General features: G+C 45.3%; 1 protein-coding gene across 8 annotated transcripts in view; it reads left to right on the top strand.

The window, feature by feature from the left end:
* SPEN (spen family transcriptional repressor) overlaps window positions 1-17,866 on the top strand; it is a 67,405-nt gene that overhangs the window by 35,800 nt on the left and 13,739 nt on the right. For 4 of the 8 annotated variants that reach the window (XM_030507892.1, XM_030507891.1, XM_030507895.1 and 1 more), the window contains 7 exons: window positions 8,711-8,871; window positions 10,060-10,260; window positions 11,023-11,174; window positions 13,477-13,602; window positions 14,176-14,289; window positions 15,472-15,585; window positions 17,259-17,359. In XM_030507892.1, coding sequence (XP_030363752.1) covers window positions 8,711-8,871; window positions 10,060-10,260; window positions 11,023-11,174; window positions 13,477-13,602; window positions 14,176-14,289; window positions 15,472-15,585; window positions 17,259-17,359 — 969 coding nt within the window. The remainder of the gene's footprint in view (window positions 1-8,710; window positions 8,872-10,059; window positions 10,261-11,022; window positions 11,175-13,476; window positions 13,603-14,175; window positions 14,290-15,471; window positions 15,586-17,258; window positions 17,360-17,866) is intronic. The other 4 variants (XM_030507894.1, XM_030507893.1, XM_030507898.1 and 1 more) reach the window with 1 other exon arrangement.

Genomic DNA, 17,866 nt, shown 5'->3' with positions numbered 1-17,866 from the left:
CTTCACCCTTTAATCTTTCCCAGCACCGAGCTCTGTCACCGTGGCTGTTTGCTGAGAAAGCATTTCCTCCAGCTTCTCGGAGTTTCAGTTTTGAGCAGCCCCACCATTCCCTGGGAGCATCCATGTGGTGCCAACTCCAGCTCCTCCTGAGTTCAACAGCAACCCCATCCATGCAGCCAGTGTGGGGAGCAGAGGGCTGAAGTAGCACCTTCGCAGCAGTAGGAGGCTGTGGTGGTTGCTGAGTTGGCTCTTTGCTATGCACACGGGCTGATGTGTTTGTAACCAGGATTCTTCTTTTTCCCAGGTTAGTGTTCTTTATTCCTGCCTGTGCAGAGTTCAGGCCTGAGGACACAGGGATGTAGGTTGAGGAGCAAGGTTGGAACACTGACTGTGGCTTGGGCACAGTCTCCGTCAGCCAGACAGGGATTAATATAAACATCTTTTTAGTATCCAAATGGATACTAATGGATTAATGGATTATTTAGTTGAAAGGAAGAACTGAAAGGGTGTCTTGAAACTCATGGAGCACGTGGCTCCAGGGAAGGTGGTTCTGGGGGTGGGAGTACCCATTTCCCCATCCTTCTGAACAACATCTTCACCTTTTCCGTGGTTCATTTCTCTGTTCTCATTCGAGATCAGGTGTCAGACACCACGATAAAATGACTAAGTAAATACATTAATATGGCCTGTCACAGAAATTAAAATGGGCTGTTAATAAGCCAGTCACTTGGTTTGGGTTAAATAGATGGTATGTTATTATTATATATACAATATTATTTGGAGACTGCATCTTAAAAACTTACTTGTCAAAGGCTGAAAGCGATGCTGCAGCAGCCAGGATCATCGGGCCAGCTGAAGGACACTGAGTTCTTGTGGCTCTGTTGCTTTCCCATGGCCTTTAAACATAGTTGAACTTCATTTCATTCTATTTAGGATCCCAGCCCAGCAGGAGGTTTCTTAAGTCTCTTTTCTGGGTGTGGTAAGGCAGAAAAAGTGAAGGGGAAGAGGATGTCCTGGTTTCATTCATCTGCAACATTAAATGGTCTTTCTTCAGAGCAGTAAATGCTCTTTTTTATTTGTTGAGTGCTTTTTGTGACTGTTTTCCCCTTCCATGCAGTAGGTGTTTTGGTTTTTCTCCTCCGTAGCTTATCATAGCTGTATGTTTTATCATAGCTGTGTGTTGTTAAATACTTCAGGGTGTGTGATGTACAAACCAGAGTTCCTTGGGTGGCGAGTTCTCAGCAGCTTGAAAGGGTGCCAGGGACATCACGCAATCACATCCTGGCGTGCGTTCCACCACGAGCAACAAAGGTGCTGGAGGCCGGGGTGATGGGCACAAGGTAATTACACCATACACCAAGAGAATATTAGGTGTAGCTCTCTGCTCCCCAGCTTGCTTCCTCCACCCTTTCCCACTAAGCAGCTTATATACTGCTTACATATATCTATACTTATATCCTGGTGTGAAATGCAGAGCTTTGGTATGAAGTGGAGGAACAAGGTTCAAGCTCTTTGTGCTGGGGGCTGAGCCCCTCCAGCTGTAGCCTGTGAAATACCATAACAACGTGTTACCTCTTGATCTCCTCATACAAACAAACTTCAGATGTTGGACTGGGTTTTCTGAGATATTTAACTTCAGGTTCAACAACTCTTTTAACTAGGGGGGAAGAAAACCCTGTATTTATTTCCACAGATGTTTTTTTCCCATTACAAACACTGAGGTGGACTGGAATTATGTGGGACGCATCGTTTGTACGGCACTTGAATATTTGGGTCAGCATTGCAATCGGCTCTAACAACGCAGTGTCTCCCCAGAGCTCCCGAGTTTTCATCCTGGTTATTCCTCCTGGAACGTGCTGAACACCCATCTGGATTGCTGGAGCAACCTGGCGGTGTCTCAGGTTTTTGGGAATGGGTTTATTATGGTATGTGTGATTTGAGGTGTGGTTTTTGACCTGCACGTTTATAGAGAATGGGGAAAATTCTGGTTAAATACCTGTAGTGTTTTGTAGTAGGACAGAAATAGCACCTGCAGTAGACCTGTGCATATATGATTTCAGTATATCATTTTTTATCCAGAAGTCAAAGTGTTTCGTGGGCAAAGATCTTTAATCTGTAGCTACACTGGAATGTGATGTTTTTTTTAAGGTTTTTCTTTTTTAAGCAGTTAGTGTCATACTTTCTGCTGGCCGTTGGCTGGCAATAATCAGGTCTTTTTAATTACAAGACATGGGTGCATTCAGGATGCTTTGACCCATTTTCTGGTGCTGTTTTCCCAGGGCCAAGAAATCCAACTGGCAATTTGTTTCCAGAGCCTGTTAATGGTCATAGAACCCCAGACTGGTTTGGGTTGGAAGGGACCTTAAAGCTCCTCCAGTTCCAACCCCCTGCCACGGGCAGGGACACCTTCCACTAGAGCAGGTTGCTCCAAGCCCCTGTGTCCAACCTGGCCTTGAACACTGCCAGGGATGGGGCAGCCACAGCTTCTCTGGGCACCCTGTGCCAGCGCCTCAGCACCCTCACAGGAAAGAGCTTCTGCCCCAGAGCTCATCTCAGTCTCTCCTCTGGCAGGTTAAAGCCATTCCCCTTGGCCTGTCCCTACATTCCCTGTCCCAAGCAGTGCTGTTTGTACAGCACTATCACAAGCGGCGTTTTGCACAAGCTCGTGGTTTTTTGTGTTTGGGATTGTCTGCAGTGACTTAACTCGGATCTGGAAAGGGAGGGACAAGGAATAAAGGGTTCCTGTTGCCATTCAGAGCTGACTGTACATTAACTTTGGATTTCCTGACTCGGGAATCTGCTGCTGACATCAGGCGTGAGAACAACCCGCTGTCAGCTGGGGCTGGAGCTTGTCCTGGGTAGATCTTTCTAGGAGATAATCTTGACTTGGAGATCATTTTGACAGCGTATTGAATCATAGCTGATGTAGGCAGAGTTCCTGATCTCAGTTAATTTTGGCAGGAAAAGGAGTAATCGCTCTGCATATTTCTCTAAAAGGAAGCCTGGATCATTTACCAGTTCTGGTTCAACATATTTTGAAGGCAGCTATTAAAAAAGAGTCATTTTCAGTTTTTGCCCTGCTGAAATTTGGCATTGAAAACTGCAGAGGGTTTCAGCTGCTGTTTGGTGGCCTGGATTTCACCTTGCTCCAGCATTCAGAGGTCCTTTCTGCTTTGCTGGTGTTCTCAAACCTGACGTTTGGCAGCACATCACCCGCAGTGCGCATTAACGCTTCTGTCTGCTTGATTTTCCACGAAGGCCGCGGCGTTTCCTGCCTCCCGGAGCAGTCCCCGGCCTTGCAGCTGACTCACCGTTCCCAAATCAATTCCTAGGAATGACAATTGTCCCACGTTTTAAATTGCAGCCGGGGAAGGCAGGTTGTGAGATGCCTTGATTCAGCTCGGCTGCCTTTGACGCGAAGCAGCGGGTAGCCTGTTCCAGCCAGGGTTTGGAGTCTCCCTTTTATCTCCTTTCTGCTGGGGAACAAAGAGAACCGCTCACTTTGTGTCCTTGGCTCAGGCTCTCTCGGTTTCTCACACATAAACGCAGTGTAACTTCCTAGTTAGTTACTAGAACTGCAAAAGGCAATTACTTAAAGCTGAGATTTTTCTGTGGGAACAAGGACTGGTTATACAGGACGCGTGCACCAGGATTGGAAATGTCGTCTTTGCACTTAGAAGTGAGAAAAGGAAAATTCTGTGTGCTAAATGAGATGCGCCCTATTGAAATCTGGTGTGTTTGGTAGATTTAATTTGGGTAGATGGTAGATGTTGGTAGATTTAGATAGAGGGAATGCTTAGATGAGCTCTTAGGCAGAAGTTCTTCCCTGTGAGGGTGCTGAGGTGCTGGCACAGACTTTTCCCAGAGAAGCTGTGGCTGCCCCATCCCTGGCAGTGTTCAAGGCCAGGTTGGACACAGGGGCTTGGAGCAACCTGCTCTAGTGGAAGGTGTCCCTGCCCGTGGCAGGGGTTGGAACTGGAGGAGCTTTAAGGTCCCTTCCAACACAAACCAGACTGGGATTCTGTGATTCTCTGCTATTTGGGGTTCATTTTTGTGATTCGAACAACATCACTGGATTGTTACATGTTAAATCTTTGGGATTCAGCCCAAAAAAATTAAAGATTACAGATAGATTTTATCTTGATTAATAGGGAATAGATACATAGATAAACACTGTGAGTAAGAACACACACATCTTTATATACTTGTAAGCAATTATGGAAGGCAGATTAGTATTTTAAAAGGGCTTGTAAACTACACTTGTAGTAAAGTGCATGTGTAAGCAAAGGATTTCATGTCCACCTCCTTATTAAAGTAGGAACAGTCGCGTCTATGGCTCAGGGTTTCCATCTGATTTTGCTGACAATACAGTCAAAAACCTCTATTCTGCATCGCAGTGGTGCCATGATAAAAGCTGGAGTGAAACTGATTTTAGAAGCTGTCTGCGCTGCACCAAAGAGCTTCTGAGATCCCTCCTGTTAGATGCTGCTGTTCCTCATACACAGGCACATGTCACCAGGAACAGTCTGCGAGGCACCGAGGAGGCAGCTCCAGCCTGAGCCCGCCGTGTTCAGCAGCAGAGTCCCAGCCCGGCTCCCTCCCTGCGCAGCGCTGTGTTGTGACAGCTCCGGAGATGAGCTTCCCGCGTGCTGGCATTCTGCTGCGCTGAGTTTACAGGGATGTTGAAGAGCAGGTTCTCCCGTGTTGGGAAAAGGCCGGGTGCCAGAGCATGCTTTGCTTCTGGAACACATCACCCCGGGTTGAGTACTGCTAGAAGTGCAAAATGAAGTTAGAGGCATTTTCTTTTGGCCTGCTCCAAGCCCTATTGATCACTTCCAGTACTCTCAAGAAGTAGATTATCAGAGCTGCTGGTTTAACCCATCTGTTACATTCCCACCTTCACATTTCCCCAGCTTGTTTTTCCCAAAAGCCTTAGGAACTAACTTTTGCTAGAGGAATTTTTAATAACTTGTTTTCTGTGAGTTGGCAGCGGACAGTTGCTTTCACAATTACTCCCAAGGAAAAGCAAAGCCATATTCTCATTTTAATATTCTGGGAACATACCCTCATGCAGCTTCCATGCTTCAGTCTTGTGTATTTTTAAAGCTGGGGTAGTTGAAAGAGAGTTCTGTTTTTCTGCTTGAGACTACACAGAATTCCCTGTCAGATGCTTTGCTTTGCCTCTGCTGTGTGCTCTAACTGCATGACACAGCAGCTATAATTAACTCTTCCATCATTCTCCTATTCACACAACATAAAACCTTTGACTGACTTTTGAGTTATTATATCCACATTTCTTCAATTGGAAAAGCGATGAGGCTTTTCCTAAAGAAAGGGGAATTGTTCTTGTTAACGTATTTTTTCCCTTTCTAAAAACAGAGTCAGGAAATAAGGATTTATTTATTTATTTATTTTTCTTTCTGGAATGTCACAGGAAGTCTGGATTTGCTTAGGGACACGTATCCCCAAAACTCCCTGGGCAAGTGGAATTCTCAGCGTGATCCTTGTTTCCCAGAGCCGTGTGGAATTCAGACTCTTGTAGAATTTACCACCCTGTTATGCTGCTGTTTCATGGCTGAGGGTGGTACCTGGAGAGTATCTTTATTTCCCACTGGAATGCTGTGATTTTAACAGCATGTTCCATATTTTAAACATCCTCATTAAATAAAAAGCCAACACAAAACCAAAACAACTAAAAATAGCCTGTTCCATTTTAAAGCACTGCTTAAATAGAAATTCAGTGCTGCCTCTTAAAAGATCCAATCTTAGCAAAGTCTAACATTTAAAATGCTTTAGGAAGGACATTGTTGATCATGATCCTGAGCATCAAGATGTGAGAAGGGAAAGTAAAAATACACACAGGGCAAGAGGCTTGCTGCAGCCCTAAATTCTTTCTTCAGCCTTCCCCAGGGCAATGTGAACCATGTGGCACCACGCTCCACTTGGGAATTATTTTCAGATTCTCCACACACACATTCTCTGACTGTATTTGTGTATTCAAAGAAGTTTTTCTATTCTTTGCCAGTCTGTTTCATAGCAGCAGGCGATTGCTGGTGTTGCCCCTTGAGACTGCTGAGGAGCTGCTCATGTGGGGCTGGGTTTGTCCTTTCCCAAAATGCTGTAGACAAGAACTTCCATTAACGAGGACTTGAGGGGATCCAGCAGTGCCAGAGTTAGCAGAAAGGTGGGAGACAGAAGGAATGGGATAAATCATGAGTTAATGAAGTGGTTTGTGAAGGGACCTTAAAGCTCCTCCAGGTCCAACCCCTGCCACGGGCAGGGACACCTTCCACTAGAGCGCGTTGCTCCAAGCCCCTGTGTCCAACCTGGCCTTGAACACTGCCAGGGATGGGGCAGCCACAGCTTCTCTGGGAAAAGTCTGTGCCAGCGCCTCAGCACCCTCACAGGGAAGAGCTTCTGCCTCAGAGCTCATCTCAATCTCCCCTCTGGCAGGTTAAAGCCATTCCCCTTGGCCTGTCCCTACAGGCCCTTGTCCAAAGCCCCTCTCCAGGTTTCCTGGAGCCCCTTTAGGCCCTGGAGCTGCTCTAAGGTCTCCCCTTGAGGAGCCTTCTCTTCTCCAGGCTGCCCCAGCCCAGCTCTCTCAGCCTGGCTCCAGAGCAGAGCTGCTCCAGCCCTTTCAGCAGCTCCGTGGCCAAAAATGAAGAGTGAATTGCAGCATCCTTCTCTTTTAGCAATTTAATTAACAAAGAGGCACAGAATCAGGTTGCACAAACGCAGGTGAGGCAGAAATAAAGGCAGTTTATGAATTCAGAAGGAAAACGTGGCTGGGAATGGGCATCCTGGTAGGAAATTCAGAGCTGAGTAACAAAAGGGTCTATAGATTGATTTGATAAATGTGATTCCATGTGAAATAACAGGATGGGTGTTGCGGGGTGGCCACCCCTTGGTGAGCACGGAGCAGGGCCCGCTCGGAAGAGGAGGGCAGGAGGAAGGGCTCAGTTTTTCACTCCTCCTCTGGCTCAGCTTTGTTTTCTCTCCTCTCCCCCAGCGACGCTGAACTTCCTCCTCTGGGGATGGAGGAGTAGGAGGAGAGTGTGTGGGAAAGGCACCAACGTGTGAAGCGGCTCGATGTCAACTGGATGGGAGGGTTGTAATGAGAGGGTGAGATGGGAGGAGAGGTTCTCATGTTTATTATTACTTTTGTGGTTCTTGACCTGTTTTGTTTTGGTCTGGTGTGGTTTTACATCCTCCTTCAATTGTTTGTAAGTATTTTGGGACAGAGATTCCCTTCTCTTCTGCGCATCCAAATATAATGGAGACGGAGCCCAGGGGCTTTTCGTAATGTGCCACAGTGCTCATTGCACCAAGATGTTCAGGGAAAAACCACAGTTTTCTGGAATGCTTGAAGAAAAACGATTCTGTGGCTGCTGCCCTAAACTGCACCCCCATAAAAAGGGGGTGTAGTAGAAGAGAGGTCACAAAATCAAGTCAGGAGAATGATTAGAAGCCTGAAATGTTTTTCCTGAGAAAAGGACAGGTGACGTGGTTTAACGTAAAGAGGGTAAGAAACCCATGATATAATGGAGATAAGATAAACTGATGTTTCCTTTTCCTGATACGATGTGGAGAGGAACACAGAAAGCCAATGGCAAGCAGCAATGTACAAGTGCAGGGGTTATTTTTGTACGTGGCAGCTCTCCCCCCGCCAGGCTCCGAGTTCAAATTCCAGCAGAATGTTTTAGAAGGCTGCTCGTGTGATGGAGGAGGAGAGTCTCCAGGGTTATGTCAGACACAATTATTTTTAGCCATGTTATGAGCCCTCGTGCCTCGGGGAAGGAATCAGCCACTGAAGGAGGATGACGTGTCCCCACTGGGCAAGCTCTAATAACATCATTCTCTGTATTTCTTTGCTCTCCTGCGAAGCGTCTAATGATCTGCAGCGTCGAGAGTCGGTGGAATAGATTGATTCCTGTATGATCTAACATGCAAATCCTCTTCTGCTGTAATTATTGTTTATAAAAGATGTTCTTGGGTCTGAATTCTTCATACCCCAGAGTTGAACGCTGTGGCTAAGCCTGCAGATAGTGTTGGCTGGTTCATATTCATCTGCCCAGGTTATCCTATGGTGGGGGGTTGGAACTGGATGATCTTAAGGTTCTTTCCAACCCAAATCAGTCTGGGATTCTATGGTTGACCCAAAAACTTGCCACGGTTTTCTCACACGAGGTTTTTGTATCAGAAGTACAGATCTTTCCTTAAAGATACGCAGGAGGCGACGAGGAGAGCTCCGGGGTCAACTCTTGGATTGACAGCGGCGCCTGACAGCACGATGCTATTTCTTCCTTTACACATGAGAGCACTGGGAGGGATTTTTGGGCTTCATCAGACCTGTGTGTACCCTCTCTGTATCTCTCCAGCCTTCCAACACAGCTCCTAAGCTGATACAACATTGTGTTACACTTAATTAAATCTCCACCATTGTCACGGCGCGTAACAGGATCTATCTGACATTTTACCCATACACCGCTTCCCTGCGCCTCCTCTGAGGGCTCGGTAGGAGAATATTTGTGGAATGACTCTAAATTCCTCTGTATAACCAGGCTGTGTTATGGAAACGGGATTCTCTCCGGCAGGCAAAGGAGGGAGGAAGGTCTTTGGGCGAGCAAAAGCTCTTTAAGCAGAGGCGCCGTGTCCTGCGGGCGCTTTGTGCCTCCGCGCACTCACGCCGCTCCCTTCGTGCCCTCCACAGCAGCGACTCCAGCAGCAGCTCCAGCGACGAGTCCCCGGCACGGTCGGTGCAGTCCACAGCAGTCCCAGCACCCGCAGCCCAGCTGCTTCCGTCGCTGGAGAAAGATGAACCCCGGAAAAGCTTTGGGATCAAGGTGCAAAATCTTCCAGTGCGCTCAACAGGTAAATGCATTCGGGAAAGTGAAGTCGGGGGGGGAAAGAAATAGGGAGTGGGGTAGGGACAGGTTAAATAACCTTGACCGTGTGTCTTTGACTGTTGGGATTCTCTCTCTGCTTGTGTGACAGTGGGAAAATTGCTTAATTAGTGGCCATCTGTGGGAAGGAATCCTGCAGGTTCCAGCTCCAGTCCCTGTGCTTGAGCCCTTCCAGCTGCTGGAACTGTTGCTCTGGATTTCCCCAGGGAAAAACCTGAAGCACTCAAATTTTTCACTTAGACCGTTTATCCTCCCCCCACCTCAGTTTCTGTTTTAATTATTTATGAACATTTATTCTTCTTCTTTCAGTTATACTTTTAAAAACTTCAGGGTTTTCTGTCAGTGTTGAGTGCCCTAAACCCCCAGGAGTATACTCATAATGGCACTGAATGGTAAATAATGCAATAAACCACTTGCTGAGGAGTGCACATGGTCACTCTGTGCTCCCTGTGCTGGATGTAGGAGAGATCCCATGTAAATAACCAGCATGAGGTCACTCGTAAAGCATTTGTCACATAATTCATGTGGAGGCCACTGGCTGAATTAAAATAATACACATGAACTTTGTGAGCAGCAGACCCCACAGTGTTAATATTCTTTCTATAGACTTTTATTTCTATCTTACTCATTCAAGTGGCACGACGCCGAGGTCAGTGCCCTGCAGATCCCAGGCAGGTTGTGTGGCTGTGAGTCAGACTTTGCAAAATCTGATCAGTCTGCTTGGTTACCTTTCTGAGCTGACTGAGCTGAATGCTGTAGAGGTTCCATCTCCAGTCCAGGTGCCTCATCCCAGCGTTGGAATACTGCTGTACGCAGTATCCGTGTGGGATTATTCATGAAGTAATGTTGTTTAGTTTTTCTTCGTCTTGAATTGGGTGTCTCTTAGAAGTAATAGCCATACACTGCAAGCTTCAGAGATGTAAAACCTTGTGTCTGTGGTTTCTTAGGTTTAAAAATGGAGGCAGAGAGAGAGATCAACCAGAAGCTTTTGACGTTGGCAGAATGAGTATCTAAAATTACAAAGGCACTTCTGTGAACACCGAAGTTCAGGTTAAACCGGGTGAAGTCCCATTTCAGAAGGAAGATCAGATTTCTTCACGTCATCTGTGGTGCTGCTAAGTTGGTAAAAACTATGTTTGTTTATTTGTTGGTTTAGATACAAGCCTTAAAGATGGACTTTTCCATGAATTCAAGAAGTATGGAAAGGTGACGTCGGTGCAGATTCATGGGGCTTCTGAGGAGCGGTATGGACTGGTGTTCTTCCGGCAGCAGGAGGACCAGGAAAAAGCACTAAATGCCTCGAAAGGAAAACTTTTCTTTGGCATGCAGATCGAAGTCACAGCCTGGATAGGACCAGGTAATGTCCGTGCCCTGCTTGCACTGGGCTCGTGGCTGCTCTGGGCTCATTCATGGGCTGTTGTAAAGAGGCAGCAGAAACATATTTTAAAGAAACTGGGAAATACACCAAAACCAGAGCAAGAGGAGTGGCTGCCCTTGGGTCAAACAGGGAGAGAGTTCCAGTCTTAAACCTCAGAGAAGGAAACCTGCCATCCTCTCAAATAGTGGGATCTGCTGGAAGAGACAACTTCATCTTCCATGTGTCAGTAGAGCAGAAGCCAGTGGGTGGTGTAAGCACAGCACTGAGTCCTCACAGGCTTGTTTTGTTCTGCTTTTAATTAAACCAGCTAATGATGGCTGCAGTTTTGAGGCCAAGGCAGCATAGCCCAAAAAACCAACCAGTGAACACTCCAGCACTGAGCATGTGGTGAAGTTTTCAGTCTGTCCTTCAACTGCTTGTTTAAAAATTGATCTGTGAAAACAAACTTCTTCCATGTGCTGTTCCCCAAGTACAGTGAGGCCTTATTTGAATTCACGCATTCCAGCATTAATACTTGTTAAAAGAGTGAATTTCTGGGGAAGCAGTTGGAGAATGCAGCCACCTCTCGCCCCAGGGTGCTCAAATTCCTCAGCACTCCCCAGTGGTGTGATGCAGAGGTTTCACATTGCACATAAATAACAATTCACAGGGTAGTTACTGCGTGGTTCTGTCAGAGTGAACCAAACCCACGTGAAAAACCTCTCCCTGCATTACAAATTTCTTGCTCTCTTTTGCTTCTAGAAACAGAAAGTGAGAATGAATTTCGTCCTTTGGATGAGAGGATAGATGAGTTTCACCCGAAAGCAACGAGAACCCTCTTCATCGGCAACCTGGAGAAAACAACCACCTACCACGACCTCCGCAACATCTTCCAGCGCTTCGGTGGGATAGTGGTATGTGAGTCCTCTGTGCTCTGCAGGGCATTGCTTGCTCTGCCCATGCACACCTGTAAAATGCTCCAGACAGTGGTAAATCTGAGTGTCAGCGACAGGGAAATCAGTTTTTATATGGTGATCTGAGTTGTTCATCTTGCTGGAATACACCTGGAAGCTTTTCTTTGCGTTTAGAGTGAAATCTTAGCACACATGTTGAGGGGATAACTTAATCCTGGGAGCATTCACAAGACACGTGTCTTCTGCTAGCTCAGTGTTTGTAGAAAAGCCCAGTGAGGTAGTTGGGGTGAAAATACACCTGGTGTCATTTTCACTTTGAATCACTTCAACTCTGAAGTCTTAAGTTTCCTGCTGAGCTCTGAAACAGAGGGTTTAGTTGCTGCATGTGGAAGCAGCTATGAGCTGTCACAGTCTGTGTCCCAACAGCAGGACAGAAGAGGCACAGGGTGGATGGATTAGTGATGACATGTGTGGGATTTGGAGTTTCTGCTGAGCAGGCCTATCTGAATGAGAGAAGCAGTCACCCCTTTCTTCTTCTCCTCCTTCTCCTCCTTCTCACTTTCTATCAAGTCATACCAATGTTGCATTGAAGAGGAATTTTCCAGAGACGTGCAGCAGCTACCCACAGTCAGTTTAATTGGATCCAGGCCTCAGCACCAATAGTTGATGTGCTCACTGGTAGCTGTGGCTGCTTATGAACATTCTGTGCCTTCCTCTGCTCTGAAATACTTCTGTAACCATTGAGGTATCAGTCTCACGTACATACTTCCCCTCACAAAGGGGGGGTGTGCTTCCTCATATGATGTGGACAAACACAGGATTTACCTTTTCTGATGTCTGGCAGCTCTTGTGCATCGAGCCTCTGCTGCATCCTCAACACCAGCACTGATTTATGAATCCACACGGTGTTTGCAGCTTAAAACCTTTCTAATGTTAAACCAGAAACTCTCTCCTGATAAAGATACTTATCAGGAGTAGTGCCCTGTCTTGTAAATTGGCTTTTCTGAGAAACACCGTGTCCTGACAGCATTATTGATGCTCAGAACTGGGCGGCAGTGCTGCCTCGAGCAGTTTCCATCAGAACTTGCAAGCTCAGGTGCAGAAGGCACCAGCTTTACAACCCTTCCGATGGCTGAGGAGCAAAGTGATGACATTTTATGTGCCTGTCAGAAGGACTTGCTTGCCCAGGGTGAGTGGTCAGGTATAATTTGCCATGGTTGTGATTGTGCTACTTCAGACACTTGGAAATTTAGTCCTCTACTAGAATTCCACTTAAATCATTAGGCCAGGGCTGTAGAAGTCTGAATAGATGTGTAAATCTCCCTGTTTACTTCTGTTCTCCCAGATAAAGTGCTCTTGGGTGAGACCATATCAAACTGCTGCCTTGTCCCTAAATTTATTAACCATGAAATTAGTCTGTCCTGGATGTTGGGAACGTTTGTGTTTCAATCCATGTGCTGGCCTTGGCATGGAGCTCACAAAGGAAGCTTGTGCTCTTTAAACAAATAAAACGGAACACTCCACCTTCTATTTTCAGCTCAGAATGAATCATAATATCATGAGTTTGTTCCGATGCTTTCAGTACATTTGCCAGTACTAGTGCTGAGCTTGAATGTTAACCAAATGTCAGCTCCAAGCTTGCTGGGGTTTTAAATCGATTCAGATCAGCCTTTATTAGGCTTTGGTAGCTCCCTCGTGACTGCACTTCCTTCTGGATGCGCGTGTGGTGGCTGGGGATCAAATACCAGCACCGATGGAAGCTGAGGATCTTCTCTGCCTTTGCTGTGTCAGTGCCACGGCCACATTGGTTCAGGATAGGAGCCCAGCACCACTTTCTGTTTCTAGGAACAGGATGGATCATGTTTATTTGGCAAAGGAACCCCACTTGCCTTTTGGCTCACGAATGAGGATCGGAGCAGGTTGTTTTGAGCCTTTACGAGCGAAGATTAATCTGTATTTCTTTGATTCTGAGTTGTCTCGTGTTGACATAATATTAACAAAATAAAGCTGCTGTTTGTTGATCAGGTCAGGCTTAACTTCTACAGGGTTGGATTTAAATCTGCCTTACGAAGGGCTTTCCCTGGCTCAGTAAGGATTTGAGTTTGACATTGAATGAGACGGAGCAGAACAGTGAAGTTTTAACTGTCTACTATTGTTTAAATCCTCTCTCTGAAGAAAATATTAATTAAAGAGTGCTTGCTGTGCCATGTGTCTCTAGAAAAAGTCCACTTAGATCTGACCGACACTGTGGAATGTCCTTTTGCTGACTGTCAATTGTTCTGTTTTGTGTTTTTTTCCCCAGGATATCGACATTAAGAAAGTGAATGGTGTTCCTCAGTATGCATTCCTGCAGTACTGTGATATTGCAAGTGTGTGTAAAGCCATTAAGAAGATGGATGGGGAATATCTTGGAAATAACCGGCTCAAGGTAAAGAAATCCTCCCGTGGGCTGTATCCTTCTTGTTCCTTTCCTTTACAGCATCACAGGATAATAGTTTCCCTATGCAGCATAGTCTATGGAAATAAGATGGTTTTTAATGAGCAGGTCAGATCAGAGCGTGATGCTTTCAACCACCACCATAATTGGGATTAATCAACATTTTTGTTGGCTGCCTCAGCAAGGAGCCCAGGATTGAGTAGACTTTGGAGACTGACATTCCCTGGCCTTGAAGGTCCGTGTCTGGCGAGGTTGTACTGGGAAGCTGCTCCGGTACCAACAATGAACAGAGGCTGTCGGTCCCCGGAGCTGTCAACCTGTCACTTTGCAGATACATTCAAATTGCATAAGAACAGAATGTTGTCAAACACTGTATTTGTTTAAGCATGCACAGTTATTTTCATTAATTGCCATTTGATTTTTGTCTTGCACCTGCACGAGATGCTAATTTTAGAAAACCCATACAAATGCCTTTAGTTTTCTGCACATAATTAGGTGTGTTCTGTTCAGTCACTTTAACTCTTGTGAATTGTACTGATGGAAGTTTTGCCCTTTTGTGTTCAGCTGGGGTTTGGGAAGAGCATGCCTACAAACTGCGTGTGGTTAGATGGGCTTTCTACAAACGTCACAGATCAGTATTTAACCCGACATTTCTGCCGATACGGGCCTGTGGTGAAGGTAGGTGGGAGGCTTTGGCGTTTGGTTTGAAGTTGTTACTGTCTTCCTTTCTTCCCATCCTGTCCTTTCAACCCCGGCTGTCCAGGGCTTTATAGCTCAGGTAGAGCAATTCTCTCTGGGGTGCAATTTGGCTCTTGGGGCTCTGCAGCTTTGCATCGGGTTGATCCAACACGTGGAGCAGCTGCTTCTGGTGTTTGGAAAATAACAACCAAAAGGATTTTGAATGAGCCGAGATAGCAAGTATTGGAAACCATTTGTTGCTCTTGTGCAGTACAGTCTCTCCCCAACAAAATTGCTTCAGAAGGAGGAACAGTTGAATTCCATAGTTACACTCATGCTAATGATATAATTAGACATAAAGACCTTTTTTTTCCCCTCATCAGGCCAAAAAATGACTTCTTGAAAGCAGTTGGGATAGTCCCACTGACAAGAGTACCTGCAAGAAGAGAGAAAGCCAAGGATGGTGCCCCCTGCCCATATCATGCAGTGGGAGTGTGTTACCTGCCCCGCTGTGGGTTGGTGCCACTGATTTACACACGTGCTTAAACTTCAGCACATGACCTGTCCCGTGTGTATCTGTTGGACATTAATGTGCTTAAAGCCAAGCAACGTGCATAAATCTTCACAGGATCAGGGTCTTGCCTCCTGAAAGGATTTTTGTGGGTTTCTCTTGCAGTTTTGACATTCTTGATTGTAGCTGTTGTTGCTTGAATGACAAGTTGATGTTGGTAAAGGAAGCTAATATTTGGAAATTTGGGCAACTGACGAGTGGTACTGCAGACTGATAACAAAAACTGTTTCCATTTTGGGATTAAATGTTCCTTTTACCTTTTTTCCCCCCTAAAACACATTGGAAATTTTTTTAAAAACCTAAAGATAAACAAAGTGAAACTACAAAACTCAGTCACCAAAGGAGAAAAGTTACAAGTAAAATACAGAAAAACAAAATAAAGGCATAATATACCTCAAGCCACAATATCCACAATTCAAAGCAGTCCCGTGTCCTTTTATTGTCTCTTCATTACAATATGCCTCATCAGAAAAGCCTGGAAAAATTTACCTTGCTAAAAAAATTATCTCCTTACTGGTATCCTCATGACTTAGGATTTTGTTGGGACTGACATTAAGTCCTGTGGATGAGGCTCTTATTTGGTTTTTGTTTTGTTTTTTTGTTTTTTACAGGTGGTGTTTGACCGCTTAAAAGGCATGGCCCTGGTTCTCTACAATGAGATTGAATATGCACAAGCAGCTGTAAAAGAGACCAAGGGGAGGAAAATCGGTGGGAATAAAATTAAGGTGTGCAGAATGACCTCCAAAACAAACCCAAACCAAACAAAAAAGAGAGAAACAAATTGCATTTTAGGCCTTCCCCCTTAAACGCTGGCATTTGCAGACTGCCAGACAACAGGAATACTTAGTGGGACGCATGTCCCAGGCATCAAAGGCTTAAATTATTTTTTATACTCGGCTTATCAAGATGTCAGGGATCTTGAACTGTTACTTACGTAAAGCCTTCTCCAGTATTCTGCCGTTTGTTTCACTGAACTTGTCTCTCTGAGCTCCTGAGTGTTGGTGTCCGTGTTGCTACCACATTTACCCCAATCCAAGGCAAACTTTTGTCCATTTTCATATTAGAAAAGTGGAATTGGAGGGGGTAAGTTGCTCCAGTTTCAACTGCTCCATGCTGATGTCCAGCCTCTTGACCTGGCTAAGGTGACCCATGGTGGCTTGCATGCCCATTATAGGTACACAACCCGAGCATGCAGCCTGCTCTTGTGATGGCAGCTCCTTCTTTGTAACAGATTGAAAACAGTAATAATTAAAAACACTATTTAAAAAAATAGGTAGAAAGTACTTTTTCCTGGAGCAGCATTTCATATTTACAGGGATGTCTTGGATTTGGGTGACTGTGGTAATACCTGTTATGACTGTCCCATGAGTTCCGCTAACTGGGGACATGAGGTGTCAGCCAGCCCTCTGAATTATCTTCCTCCTCCTCCTTTCTTCTCTCCTAAAGAGTGATTTCAAGCATGGTCTCTCATCTGGTGTATTAACCTCGCAGCCTCACACCCCCTGGGGCTAGGAGTTGGATATACTGTAGCTTCTAAGCGTGGTGGTTGAGTATGAGGAGCCTTTATATGCAATAAAACGTGTGGTCGTTCAGAAGTTTCACATCCTGTGTTTGTGGGTCTTGCTACTTAGTGACTTTGGAATAAGCAACACCCTTAAAGCACGTATGCCTGTGCTCCACTGCTGTGGTAACACAGAGTCTAGGCTGATTTAAAACAAAGGAGCCTGAATGTTAAAAATATTGCATTATGTGGCATACACATTGCTAAATTCATTCTAATCCTGAATGTTTTGCATCAGCTGTGCTGTTAGCTTCTTAATATTGTCACCCTTGGCTAGAAAACATCAACTCTGAGTAGCTAGAACAGGGAGCTGCAGTTCAGGAGGTTTGGTTCCTTTCCCATCCCTGCTCTTGCCTTGCTCTATAACCCTGGGCAAATAGCATGGAGCCTGAAATAGGTCAGTGCTGACCTGCTGTAGTGCTACCTTGAGATAAAAGGGACTTTGGACCTGTAATTTGAAGCGTAGTATTAAAAACGTCAATACCACAATAACAAGGACTTTGGAACTGTAATTGGAGTCGTAGTATTGAAAACGTCAATACCACAATAATAATGTGTATTCTCCTGCTGGTTTACTGCACAGAAGCTTCTGGTGTGGCAGCTACAACAACATACCCCAGTAAGGAGGTAGTTCCAAAGCTCCCCACACCTCCACTGAGTTGGGAGAGGAAGGTCTTTACTCGTGGGGATGGGCAGGGCCACTCCCGAGGAGCGTTTGACATGGGTTTTGTTAAATATTAGCCCACTTCCCAGTTCTGCTCCCACCTTCAGGCAGTGAAATGTTGTCCAAAATGGGATGTTTCTCTCACTGAACATGATTTACCCTTTATTTTTCAGGTGGACTTTGCAAATCGAGAAAGTCAGTTGGCATTTTATCATTCCATGGAGAAAACGGGTCAAGATATCAGAGACTTTTATGAAATGCTGGCAGAAAGAAGGCATGTGTCAACATCTTCATTACAGTCTTTTCCTTTCCAGCATCGCCTTTAAGTGCAATCAAACTTTCTTTAAAGTTTTATTTAACAAGATTTTAGCATATTTTTAATATCTTCTACCCTTTTCAATACTTTTAAACAAATCTAGGTGGTCAGACTGCAAGGGCGCAGATAGAGGCAGGCAGGATATCACACAGCTGCACTGTAGTGGGTACTGAAATTCGTACTGAGGTGGAGGTTTTGGCTCTGTCTGTGATCTCTATATTTAGCATCCAGTAACTGTGATGGGTCACCAGGACACAGTTGTGAGTCATTCATCACTTCTCAGGAATGTGAAGAACAGTTGATCTTCCTGTACGTACCCTCAAGAGCAACGTGTATGTGAACAGTGTACATAGAGTCTGATAAACTACTGCTGCTCATCTGTTGAGCAGAGAGTGAAATTTGGTCTTCCACCTATCCCTTTTCAACAGTTTAATTTGTTAACTTGATAAAGTAATAACATACAGG

The sequence above is a fragment of the Strigops habroptila genome, chromosome 16 (assembly GCF_004027225.2).
Source record: "Strigops habroptila isolate Jane chromosome 16, bStrHab1.2.pri, whole genome shotgun sequence".
NCBI lineage: Eukaryota > Metazoa > Chordata > Aves > Psittaciformes > Psittacidae > Strigops > Strigops habroptila.
Note: the sequence above shows the minus strand (reverse complement) of the source record. Positions and strands in the feature narration are given on the sequence as shown.